The 13,653-nt window shown below is 47.9% G+C and overlaps 1 protein-coding gene across 3 annotated transcripts in view; it reads right to left on the bottom strand.

Annotated features, from left to right (window-relative positions):
* Positions 1-6,450: 6,450 nt before the first annotated feature.
* Positions 6,451-13,653, bottom strand: part of FAM120A (family with sequence similarity 120A) — a 48,793-nt gene continuing 41,590 nt past the window's right edge. For all 3 annotated transcript variants that reach the window (XM_039703366.1, XM_039703365.1, XM_039703364.1), the window contains 2 exons: positions 10,839-10,935; positions 6,451-8,356 (listed from right to left, as the gene is read on the bottom strand). In XM_039703366.1, coding sequence (XP_039559300.1) covers positions 8,045-8,356; positions 10,839-10,935 — 409 coding nt within the window. In that variant the 3' untranslated portion in view covers positions 6,451-8,044. The remainder of the gene's footprint in view (positions 8,357-10,838; positions 10,936-13,653) is intronic.

Genomic DNA, 13,653 nt, shown 5'->3' with positions numbered 1-13,653 from the left:
CATGGAGCAGGGGGGGCTCGGCGGAAAGCGCGTGTTTTTGTTAACCCCCGCCTGCCGGGAGGGAGCTGCCCCAGCCCGAGCGCCCCCGCCCGCCCCGCCGGGGGGGCCTGGGGGGCGGTGCGCGGGCACCGGGAGCGGGGAGCGCTCGGGGGCTGTGGGAAAGCGGGGACCCCGCTCGGGGCGCTCGGGGGCGTCTGCGACAGCGGGCAGAGCCCCAGCGCGGAGCGGGATCCCCGCGGGAGCGGGGGCCTCCGGGCCGCCCCAAGGGCAAGGAAGCCCGGAGAAGTGGCCGCAAGTGCGGCGCGACCCGCGGGAACAACGCCTGGCTGGGTGTACGGCTGAGGGCAGCCAGATACACAACGCGGCTAGTCCTCATCTAAAGAAACCCAAAGAACGAGCTTCTTTCTATTCAGTAACATGATCTTAGTGGGGTTCTAACCACCCGGGGGGTTTACTGGGCTGCGGAAGGAGGCGATCTTAAAGGTCCCTATGATTCTCCATTTGTATAATTTCTGCTTTTAAAGTCACCAGCTCTGCTCACAGCACCCTGCTGTGACACCAAGGGGATGGTAAATGAACACCTTGTGCCTCCCAAGATCCAGATCACAGCAGCATATGAGCTGTGGGGGGGACACTGAGGCCCTGAATGACCATGAACCCCAACACTGCACAGCCCCACCAACCTCCTCCCATGCAGAGGCCATAGAGGAACACACAAAGAGTGTGAGCCAGGGCTGAGGATGCAGAACCTTGCTGCCCCACCATGCAAGGCTCTGCCAGGGGTTAAACAAACAGGCTGGGAGCTTTTGGAATTACCTCTATTCCCGGAGTGTTTCAAAGGCCAAGTGGCACCTTTCCCTGATGAGTGAGAGCTTCCTACAGAGTGCTTACAAAAGGCCTTCGAACAAAGGTGGGATCTGAACTCTCTTATGGTGGATTCAGCTTTTTTAATCCATTACATTTAGCGGTGTGGCAGGGAATGTGTTTTTGAGCAAAAAACTAAAACTCATACTTCATCTGTCTGCAAAAATCTTCAGAATCACCTGTGGAGGAAAAAGTGATTCATGAAGCCAAAAAACTTCAGTTTCAAGTTTTTCTGCAGAGAGGCAGCTATTGTTGAATGGCTGAAGAAGGGCTGTCAGGATCATCCCCCTTGCCCACTGCATGTATATGCCACAGGCAGGACTGTCACACACAGGGCTGTGTGTGACTGACACACTTAGCCCGGCCATATTTGGCCTCTGACACAGCTGGAAGTGCAGTGACACAGTGGGAGGCCCCAGGCGTGAGTCCTGAACTGTCACTTGGTGCTTTTGCGTGTCTCAAAGTGTACCAAGGGACCTGTTTCCTTCATCACAATGCACTGTGTAAGAACCTGCCCCCTAAAACCAGTCCTCTTTAAGTTTAAATCTATTGGTCAAGGCTTTAATGGTTCAGGGCTTCAGCCAGAAAGTAGAAGATGTCGTGAGAGTACAGCAGGATGGGGCAGAACGGCTTGAGAACCATCACAGAGCTTAACACACCTTTACACTGCTCCTTGATGCCAAGGACATCTCCCAGCATCACTCAGCTCAGGGTTTAAATGAGCCGCTAGAGACTGGGATGTCCTTTGGTACAGGATGGGTTTTGTGCCTCTGCACACCCTACACACCGGCAGCTGCAACCTGCAGGGCCTCCCTCCCTTCCTGAAACCAGTGTTGTCATGTTACAGAGCATGGAAGCAGAGGGTGGATCCGTGATCTTGGAGGCCTTTTCCAAACAGTTATTTTGCAAAAAATAACTATTCCCTGAAGCAGCTCCTCCACACCACTTTCTGTGCCCATGTTCCCTCTCCCAGTTGTTTATGGGCTTTGCTCACCCAGCCCATAACAGCTGTGAAGAATTTTCCTCATCCCCTTTCCTTAGTCCCATGAGCAGCTCTAGCAAACAGCTTTATTTCCAAGGCACCACCCAAATTCCAGCGTCCCAGCTGCCGAAGTGGGTGAGCCAACCCTCTGAATGCCCTGAGGGTTTGGTGCTCCCTACAGAGGCCAGCAGGGCCATGCCTGAGTGCAGCCAGGTGCTCCTAGGGGCTGGAATCATGTCCTGCTCTCCATTGTCCATTGCTGGCCCTCAGGTGATGCCATATCTAGCAGCACAGTGGTGTGTCTGGTTTTACTCGTTTCTACAGTGTCCATGTTTTTATGGATACTGCCAAGTGCCATAGACAGTTGGGCCATCTGTAATTGTGCTGGAGGATGCTGGAGCTGACACTGCATGGAAATGCAGAAGCTCTGTTCTGGCAGCCCAGGCATCTTACTCATAATTTTAACAGGGATTCATGAATTAAGAAATTTATGGGTGTGGTTGACCCACTGTCCTGAGCTCTTAATGAGCATTTCAGTCCAGAAGGTGCCTGGCTGCCCTTGGGAGGGGAGGGTGAGCTGTGGAGCTGTGCCCAAGTGCCTCAGTAAAACACCATTTGATCACATAGTTCACTGTTTGAAACCTTGAAGTGAGTTTTAAAACGTATTTTTAAACTGATTGGAAAAAAGCGGCACAGGTCCAGAAGGTAGTGACTCTCACAGCGTTGCTGTGCAGGGCCATGAGCATTCTCTAGCCCAAAACCAGGCTGATCCCCACTTATTTTGTCTCTTGCTAGGGATGAGGACAGTTTCTGAGGCATCAGAACTTTCATTTTTCCCAAATTCAAAGCACCCAGGAATTTCCCAGGTAAAAGAGATTTTCCAAGTGTTTAGAACCTTTTCTATTTTCTGAGAGCTGTTAAGAACCAGAAACTGGAGTAAGATAACAGAGGAATGAATCACTGTTAGATGAGCCCTCTGCTCCCATCCCATCCCATCCCATCCCATCCCATCCCATCCCATCCCATCCCATCCCATCCCATCCCATCCCATCCCTCCTTGGGAAGGGGAACAGGGGCAGATCTGTCTGTGCATTCAGCAGGGAGGAAACACCAGGGGGAGAAATCTGATGGATTAATTCTGACTCAAACAAGAACCACTTTCAAAGGTCAAGGCAGTGACTTTCCCTCTGCTCACGAGACACCCCAAAATTGCAATTCCAGGTGGAGCAAGGAGCCCAGCAAGGCCAGGTCCGTCCCCAGTGGGTCACACAGAGCCAGTCCCCAGCCAGGCACTGGAACCTCCAGCCCAGCTCCCACCCCCAGGGCTCAGCACCACCCAAATCCACCCCATTTTGGAGCCTAAACCCTTTGTGAGAGCCAAAGTCTCAGCAAACATTTCACTGAAGCAGCTCCTTCCTCAGTTTTCCAGTTGCCAAAAGCTGAACCACTGAGCTTGGGACAGGGAGGAGGAGAGCTCAGTGTCCCCTCAGCTTCAGGGACAGACTCCAGAGCAGGCTTGGGAGGGTTTGGGAGGGTTTTTCTGGATGCACAGAGCCCAGGAAACCCTGAAAGCCAAAGGCAGATTTCTGGATGCACCAAGGTGAGGATTCTGCTGAGGATATTCCACGGCTGGAGGGATTACAGGGTGTCCCAGTCCCGTTTCCCATCCCAGCCAGCAGCACCTTTCCATGGATCCCATCCCATCCCATCCCATCCCATCCCATCCCATCCCATCCCATCCCATCCCATCCCATCCCATCCCATCCCATGCAGTCCATTCTTTCAGATCTTTCTGGAAATGGGTCAGAGGGCTTCGAGGGACATGGGTGGTTTTGATCACCTCCTACAGCCGATGCTCACTCCTCAGCCTCATTCCTCTGCTTACACTGGACTGTGTTGTGCTAATCCCCAGAGACTGGAACAAGGACGTTTGTCCCAGGAAAGTGCTGCCCTCCCTCTGCATCACCCCTTCTCCAGCCACATCTTGTTCTTTTCCAATGGGGTGTTATTACCAACAATCCTTGGATGGCTCCACAGCTATTCCAGCTATCAGTGCTCGAGACACACACATTATTAGCCCCTTATCTTCTGGGATCCTACACTGTCCCACTTCATCCCATCTCTGTCCAATGGGTGGGAGCTGCCTGTACTTGGCGGGTCAGTGCGACCGGGCTGGATTCACTTTACAGGCTTTGGGTGCGATCTAAAGGATCACACAGACTCTCACCACCACCGGCACAGCCATCTGCCCTGGGGCTGGATCACTGCGAGGCTGGACAACTGCGGGGCTGGATAACTGCGGGGCTGGGTAACTGCGGGGCTGGATAATTGCGGGGCTGGATAACTGCGGGGCTGGGTAACTGCGGGGCTGGGTAACTGCGGGGCTGGATAGCGGTGCTCCTGCGCACCGGCAGCACTCAGAGACGTGCCACGGCCCCATGCTCACCTCGTCCCAGCGCAGGAGCGATGGCTGCACGTCCCATTCCCCATTCCCCATTCCCCATTCCTCAGTCCCCATTCCCCATTCTCCATTCCTGGCTGCACCAGGCACTGGGGATCTGCCCGACAGTCACCAGAGCTGCTCACTGAGAGGGAGAACGGCCCCAGCCGCCGGCAGGGCCCCTCACAGCCCCCCGGCACCCGCCCCTCCGCACGGCAGCACGCCGGGCGGCCGCGGCTCCGCCGGCCCCGGGCAGGAAGGGGCGGAGCGGGGATGGCGCCGGCGCCGGCGAGGCCTTCCTGCCCTGCCCGCCGCCCGGACACTGCCTCGCAGGCGGCAGCCGAGAACAAAGCTGGGCCGGGACGCTGCCCTACGAGTCCCCCGACACGAAACCTTCCGGGCTGCCGCTGCCCGGCCCTGCGCTGGCGGGGACCGGGGAAGGCCGGGGAGCGGCTGCGGCGCACGCCGAGCATCGCTAACACAGCAAGGGAAGAGCCCCGCTGCTGCCGCTGATGGCACGGAACGGACAGTGGCCCCACGTCCCACCCAAAGAGTGGATTCTCCCAGTTTTACTCTTGTGTTGGAGCTGGATAATGAGATAGTGGTCACACTGTCTCATGAGATATCTCAGTGAGATACTATCACACTATCTCAATGAGATAGTGGCCGGGCTTTCCTTACCGAGAAGGTGGTCAGACCCTGGATCAGGGTCCTGGAGAGTGGGTCAGTGCCCCAAGCTGTCAGTGTTCAAGGGACATTTGGATAATGTCCTTAATAACCAGCTTAAATTTTTGGTCAGCCTTGAAGGGATCATGCAGTTCAACTCATTGATCCTCGAGGATCACTTTCAACTGAAATATCCCATATTCTATTCTATTCTATTCTATTCTATTCTATTCTATTCTATTCTATTCTATTCTATTCTATTCTATTCTATTCGTAAATTCAGGTGTCACAGATGTTCTTCAGGAGCAAGTCCAGGCAGTAGCCAGTCATTCCATAGGATCACCGCTCCTGGAGTCAGTTTAGGTCCCTCTGAGAGGACTGTGTCAGTGCTAAATGCATCTGTCCTGCAGGAAGCTGCTCGGGACAGCAGGCAGGCAGGCAGCCCCGTGCTTGTCCCGAGGGTGCGGGGTCACAGAGCTCTCCAGTGCACCCACACTGGGGACTGGCACTGCCCCACGGGACCACTCCCGTGAATCTTGGGTTTGCTGATGCTGGTTATTCCATGCCAGCTCCCAGTTTGGGCTCGAAAAGGAAACCTGCTGGGCAGTGGGACAAGGGGTGCCCTGCAGCTGCATGAGAACCGGGAAGTGGGAATGCTGTCACAGCAAAGTGCTGGCATGGGGTGAGTCACACTGCATGGAGCAGGGAGGGCAGGGACATGACCCCTCCGGCTGCTGCAGGGGGATCTGACTCGGAAAGGAGACCGATTGCTGTCCCTTGTTTTCCGGAAAACACAGCTGTGCTTCGGGGCAGGGCAGAGGGAGCTGTGCCTACTGCTCACAGCGCGGGGGCCGGGCTGTAGCCAACACAGTGAGCAGACAGCCATGGTAGGGGAGAAAGCTCCCCAGTTTACACCAAGGTGTAAATCTGCAGATCCTTGTGTTCTGTCAGTTGGATCTTCTGTAACAGACTCATTGGTTCCCAGCTCTGCAGAGACATTGCCCACTACCCTCTCACTGCTCACCCCCACCAACCTCTGTGAGCACCTGCAGTTCTTTTTCTTTAAACAACTGCCCCATTATTTCTGGCTTATTTACTTCTCTTCAACCATCTGACATTTAAAGGTGACGTCTAAAGGAGCTGCACACACCAGCAAAGCCAGGGCATGACTCCAACCAGCTGTGGTGTCCCCCAGCAGTGAGTGAATCACAGAATCCCAGAATGGTTTGGGTTGGAAGCGACCTTAAAGCCCAGCCAGTGCCACCCCTGCCGCGGAAGGGACACGTTCCATTGTCCCAGGGTGCTGGAAACCTCATCCAACCTGGCCTTGGACACTGCCAGGAACAGGGCAGCCACAACCAAAGGCCATGCTTCCCTCCTCTGCCTTTTAGGAGGACACCACAGATCCTGGCAACTCAACCACTTGACTTGGGCATAGGAAAAACTTTTATTTACATGTTAATTAAAAAAATACTTGACAAAAAAGGCATACAGTATTTTATACTAAAAGAATAAAGATTTTTATTAAGCACTGTAAGTTGCATTCAATAGCCTTCAAAGACACCACACCACAATCCATCTACAACCAGCCAAACCCAACAGTAGTTCATTCTTGCACAATCCATGAGTTGGGGCAGAACTCCCTTCAACTTACATTAAGATACCTACTTAGCTCTGGCGGGCAGGGAATGGGGAATTACACCTCATTTCTGATCACTAATGTGTGATGAAGAGCATCAGGAGAATTATATGAAAACGAATATAAAGAAATGATTCTGATTTTGAAGTACATTAAGTTTGGAAACACTAACAAAAACATCAAAATGATACAGGTATATTTGCTTATACTAAATTCTTGATGGGAAAGTTCTCAAGAACAAGCCATTTGTTTCCTGCTACAGAAGGGGGGTACTTTTTTTTTTTGAAGATCAAAGCGTTTTTTTTTTGTTTTTCACAGAATTTCATATTTGCTAATATGAAGGCATAAAACAGCAACAGAGAACAATAATGCATACAGCAATGAGTACACCAGGGTAACGTTGATATTCAAAACGGCTAGATAATTTTTTTTTTAAAGTTTTAGAATAAATGCAACAGAGGTCAATAATCACAAAATTTTAAGGTTAGAGCAAGATCAGTCAATGACTAAACATAGTTAACATCTTTTATAGGACTATTACTGATTATTAGCTTTTTTTGTTTTGCAAATGGGCACAGTACTTGTAAGAATGGAAGAAAGAGGACAATAACATGCATAATATTAACTACACACTTTAAAAATCATGAACCATGCAGAAGTTTAGCTCAAATAGTAGTACTAATGGTCTACGTCTGATTCAAAACCACATAGTTCATTGATCACGGATGCATGGTATTAGTCACAAAAAGTTTCCTAACACATTGTGTTTGTTTTGAAAGGTCGTTTGCATCTTCTATGATTTCAAGTTTATCTCCGTTTAACTCGCTCGTAACATATGTATGATGTCTATTGAACTCAGCAGAACTGCAGTGTTACTGAGAATTGGTAGTTTCGAGAGTTTGCACATTTTTAACACAAAAGAACCACGGCAACGGTGATGAGATTTAGAAAGAAAAAACTGTGGTTGTGCCTTTTTCCCCCCATAATCATGAAATCAAAGCCTTAAAGAAAGCTTTATTGTGACACAGTAATGCAAAATCAAATATAATGGCATACATATGGTGCCAAGTACTAAAAATTATAGTTTTAAGCTATATATACTTAAAGACTGCCAAAATTTGTTTTCTTTATATTTCAAAAAACAAAACTACAAGCTTTTGTCATAACCAGTTTAAACTTTATGCATACTTCATTTTAAGTGCGGGAGTCAAATGCTCTTCATTCTTTTTTTTTTTTTTTTTGTGTTTTATTGTAGCATTTTGACTACAACTGGTTAAAACTAAAAAAATGTGTTGTTTAAATCTCTGACATCAAAGAGGGATCCGAATTTCCAAAGTCCTCATTTTTCTCTTACGGAAAGGAAAAAATGTACATAACTGTAGGCTCTCTTTCTTTCCAGATATTCCTAATCCTGACCCTTCCCAACATCCTTCACCCTCTATAAAAAATAAGTTTACTCTTCTTTTTTTAAGACAGTGGCCTCAAGAGTATCATCTTTATGGCAAACACTGTCTGCATTTAGTGCATTTAAGTGAGGATTCGTATTGCACATTTTAGAGTCATTACTCAAGGCACTTTCAGACTGATTGGAAGCCCTGATGTCTCCTGTATTCCCATTCATCTGGGAAGCTGGTTTTTCCTCAGTCACAACTCCATTTTCAGCCAGGGATCCATCTGAAGACACAAGTGAGGATTTAGATTCCTCGGATTTTGACTTAAGTTCTTTGGCTACTTCTTCTGCTGAAGCAGCGTAAGGAGGTTTGCCCTAGTTGTTAAAAAAAGAAGAGAATTACTGAAGAACCAGTGCTAAAAATGTATATAAATTTACAGTCTGATATAAGGACACTACAACAGGCAGCATGCAGGGCACAGGGTCATGAGTGAACACCAAATATTAGGCATTGCTGAAAGAAGTGGCCCACAAAATACACTGAGAGGATTTTCGGTGTTCCCCAGAGCCTTCTGATGCCCCTGGGGCAATGCTTTAGTTTTAACTTTGCTGTTGCCCTCCTTTCAGGACATCAGAGCTACATAAATGTCCAAACCACCAAAACTGAGAATCAATGTACAGCTGCACTTTGCCCCTTGGTTCACGTGTGCTGTGATTCAGTGGCAGGATTCCGTGTTACTCAAATACAAACACGACTGTTTCCAGCCAGTGCTTGTAGGAGTGCAGAAGCACCATGCACTATTACCTGCACAAAGCTATATGCTTCCAAGATTAGAAAAGGCTTTCATAAAAAAGCATATAGTAAAATTGTACAAGACTGAGTATAGCCATAAAAACCAGACTGATGCAGCATACAATTAGTTTTTAAGTATTTATAATTAATCTTAGTGTTCCAGAAACATAATAGGCTTTAAACAAACCAAAATAAGCAGGTTAGGCTGCTAAGAAGCAGCACACTGGTCTGTCACACTGTTCACAAAGTCAAGTGCTAAGAAATGGCTTAAGAAAGGGACACCTCAAAGAGCAGCAAACAGCTCTGCAGTATAAAAACCTCCACTGTTACCTACTAGAACACCTGCAGTAAGCTGCTAAAAGATTTTACAGAAGGACTTTGCAGGTGAGTCAAAACTGCCTCTAGCGTTCTTATCCAGATAATCATAATTCTCAGTCCCATTGCACAGGTATGGGACTGCACAAGGTACACTCATCACTGTCATTGTCACATCCTTAACAGACATTCAGCTTTCAAGACATGCTTTACTTTTTTCCAGAACAAGAGTGAATATTTTCATCTTGTGACAAAACAGACCAGTCTGGTGTGCTGGGTAAATCCAAAGAGCTTGTTTTGGTCAGATTCCCAAGCTGAGGGGAGGAAGTGCCTTGGGTTGAGCCTAGCCCTGCACAGGCACAGCATCACTGAGGCAGAGGGGCCACTGGCACCTCCCAGCCTCACCTGGCCCTCACAGTCCACTCACTGTGTGGGAACTTTCCCAAGTTCTCCCTGCCATGTGCATTTTAAATCATCTTTTTTATCTTCCTGTACAAGAAACATCCTATATGGCCTTGATGACCACAAAATGCAATGTGCTCAGGTCCATAGAAAATGCCACTTATCTTCTCCAGGCACAATTTTACACACAGGTCCCAGTGATCACAAGTATTTACCATTCAAATTACACATCGTTAATAAAAATGCAAATACCCAACCCTGATGGCACTTGTCAAGACACCTGCAGCTATTACCTGATCTATACTCCCATATATACATCTGTAGTAAGCCTGGAGTATTTGGGAGCTCGTTTTCAGGATTTCCTTTATTTCAAAGCTTAAGATACTCAGAAATTAGATGCTCTATTATTAACACAGTGGTTTCTCTTCTACTTAAAATGTAAAGTTTCAGATCCACAGGTACATTTGTAGACATATAGTCTGCATACACAGCAATTTAACAAAGAAGAGAAGTATTTGAATTTTTATACCTGTAAAACAGTAAGTTTTTACTGGAAGTTAAAAGTTCCTTCATTATCTACTGGAGAACATTCTTTTCTGTCTGACACCTGAAAACACCCCCCTACTCTCAGGTCTCTCTGACAAATGGCATGTCCATATGACATATTCATTGTGGAAGTTTTTCCAGCTATTTACTACTCATTCATCCAAACTGCATAGCAGCCAGAACCATAGAAAAGGGAGCAAAACAGAACTCTGAAAGCAACTGACATCTCATATAGATCATCAGTGTGCCTCAGCTATATTTGAAGGATCCATGGAAGAGACAGAAGTCATAATCCATGGACGCTTTGCAGGGTGTCACCAGGAAGGAACCTGCATGCTCAGGGGGAAAGGCTGCTCTGCTATTCCCAAGAAGTTTAGAGTGACCTGTTAGAACTGGAGCATGGCAGCAGCAAAGATCCTTCACTGCTACAAACTTTCCTTCATGAGGCTGGACCGTGGTCCCAGAAAAGAAACTGGGGAAGAGTGGGGGTAGGAACAGAACTGCTAATTTGTTTCAGCTTTGTATTTCTCCCATTTTCTAAATTTTCTTCTACTCCCATGGCTGGTTAGAGCTGTGTAGGCACAGGATTCATGTCAAAATACATTCTTCCACATCTGTCTTTAGAAGCAAAGTTTGCTTTAAGTGAGCTGTGACACCAGCCTGTCCTGTCACCGCTGTGCGGCTCAGAGTTTCCACGGGTCGCCAGAAACACTTGTAGCTGTTAAAGTGGTGCTGGTCTGGAGTCCAGCCCAGCCCAGCCCATCACAGAGCGTGCTGCAGTCAGGCACATGGCTTCATTACCTGAATTGCTCCCTGGCTTTTATAACCTCGCCCATAGTACCTTCCACCTCTTCCAAAAGTTCTTATCACCGGAGTGGAGATAACTCCTCTAGGTCGCCTGCAGGGGTGGGACAAGGGGAGAAAAGAAAACACTGATCAGTTTTGTTTACAACTGCTTTACATTTACTTTTGCCAGACTATTATTTCCCTAGCTTTACTGTCAATTGCCTATCATCAACACATCTTGAAAGAAGAGATACCTAATTCTGAATTGCAGGGTTCTGCTGCTCGCAATTGTATCAAATCCAACCAACCTTTCAGGTACAGAGCAATAAAATGTCTCTTTCTAGATTTCCCTTCAAAAGAAACAATAAATGATATTTTCAAATGTTGCACAAACATTTTCCAAGTGTCAAATTATCCTCATGGCACTTTAAAACCAGAGCTCAAAATACTTTCACCTTACAAAAATAGCAAATTGAACCACATAGAAAGCCATTTCCCCCATTAAGTAACAGTTCCCAGTGTAAACACATGAGACAGGCTCTGACAAAAGAAAGTGAGGCAGAATTAAAAAGTCGTGTAGGTACAAAATTATCTAAGAAAGTGAGGGAATAAAGGAGTTTCACCTTTACCTGGCATGTGGCAATTGATAAGTTGGGATGCTTTCCAATGGAGACTCCCAACTCAGACACATTAGGCAGTGGCTTTTGGTGTGATTCAGTACAGATTACACTAGATGAAACCAAACTTTCTCACCTTGGTCTCAAGTTGTGCCAGGGAAGGTGGTTTAGATTAGATATATTTGGAAAAATTTGTTCACAGAAAGGGTTGTCAAGCCCTGGTACAGGCTGCCCAGGGCAGTGCTGGAGTCATCATTTTGGAACTGTTCACAAAACACATGGATGTGGCACTTGGGGATACAGTTTAGGGGTGAGCATGGTGGTGGGTACTGGGTTGACAGCTGGACTTGATGATCTTAGAGGTCTTTTCCAACCGCAGCAATTCCAGGATTCAGGTACAACTGCTTTAACTCCATCAGCTGCAGGAACTGAATTTCCCAATCATTATGTCAAGAACACTGATCTCCTAAAAACACCTTGTTTTCTCTACTAGAGATACTGGATTTCTCTAGAAGCCTGGGAATGCCCTAGATTTGCTCTGGATGTGCTGCCCAATACTGGGAGGTGCTAGTGTGACACCTGACCCCACTGGAGCTGGCTGGGTGCTGCTCAGGTCCCTGAGATGAATGAAGCTGAACTGCCCAGGGGAACAGCACTGTGCCCCCAGTCTCCTCTGATATGCTGTGAATTCCCACACTGGGCATTAAGAAATCAAATCTTGGGGTTTAGAAGCAACAGCAGAGAATGAAGCTGTGGTTTGCATGTGAGTCCCTCTCACTGTGGTCCCTCCTTGCCAACCCCACTGGCTGTCTTTTTACAAGATCAAAGCATGTCCTTCAAGGAGTGCAGAAAAACTTTTCCCCCTTAGAAAATCACACTAAATACACTGATGGATTGAGGCTAATATAAAGCAGCTGGTATAATTTTACAAAATAAGAACAACATCTGAGCTCAGCATTGCAGAGACATGAGGCAATGGGGTGAACAAGCCTGACTCAATCCCCTCTGCTGAAAGAGACAAAAATGGAATATAAGTGTGTGAAACTGGGCCATGAACTAAGACAACCTGCTGTGCTGTTTCCTAGCTGTGACCTTTGGTAGGAAATAACCTCTGCCAACATGAACCTGTTGTTAAAGTACTGGAGATCAGGGCAAGGTTCTTCCCCCAGAGGGTGCTGGCACTGCCCAGGCTCCCCAGGGAATGGGCACGGCCCCGAGGCTGCCAGAGCTCCAGGAGCCTTTGGACAGTGCTGCCAGGGATGCCCAGGGTGGGATTGTTGGGGTGTCTGTGCAGGACCAAGGGTTGGACTCTATGATCCTTTTGGCTCCTTTCTAACTCAAAATATTCTATAGTTCTGTGATTCTGTCCTTAGGCAGAACCCTTAACATGAGCATGTTTTCCTATTGGTTCTACTTTAGTATCAACTGACCCAACAGACAGGTAATCTGCCTGCAATCATTTTCCCTCTGGCCTATTCTAGTAACTCTGCATGTGACCAATGACCTATCAGTGCTGATCTCATGGAGACAGGAAGATCGGGCATTGACAGTTTTCCTGTCTCTTTGGGGTGGCAACCTGCACCAAACCTTACTGCCCTTAAGGCAGTACCTCCAACAAAAACAAACTTCAGCCATTTTATCTCAAATTGAAACCTACTACTGAAAAATCATATTTCTCTGTCATAAAGGTTCCGGCAGGAGCAGCAACACCCTTTCAGTGATCACTTCCCCAATAAGGAGGGTTCTCAGCTCCCGGCTACTGATGTTCTGCATGAATTCAGGTATTTCCCTCTTCAGGAGATGGAGGAACTGCTGTCCTGTATGGATGTAACTGAGCTCTGAGCCCCAGGCTGCCCACAGACCCTGGCTTTGGCAGGACACCAACCATCACCAGCAGCATCTCCCCACACAGAGTGCAGATCACTGGGAGAAGCGACCAGCTTCTGTTCATGTATCCTCATGAAAAACAGAACTGATGATCATCCAAGAACCTCATTTCAATAGTGAAAAAGGTTATTTTGTCCCCTGGTACCCAAGCAAACCTCATGCCTCCTCACCTCCTCTCACTCACACTCTCTCCAGATGCTGCTCTGGGTCAGCACAGGGTTCCCCCCCACACCCACAGGTGCCTGACAGTGGTCTGAAAAACCTAAAACAACATCCAATGCTTCTGTTTTGGCAGCTGGATCTCATTCTCGAGAACTGGGCAGTCC

The sequence above is a fragment of the Passer montanus genome, unplaced genomic scaffold, assembly GCF_014805655.1.
Source record: "Passer montanus isolate IOZ18808 unplaced genomic scaffold, ASM1480565v1 scaffold162, whole genome shotgun sequence".
Lineage (NCBI taxonomy): Eukaryota > Metazoa > Chordata > Aves > Passeriformes > Passeridae > Passer > Passer montanus.
This window is presented reverse-complemented; position numbering and strand designations above follow the sequence as displayed.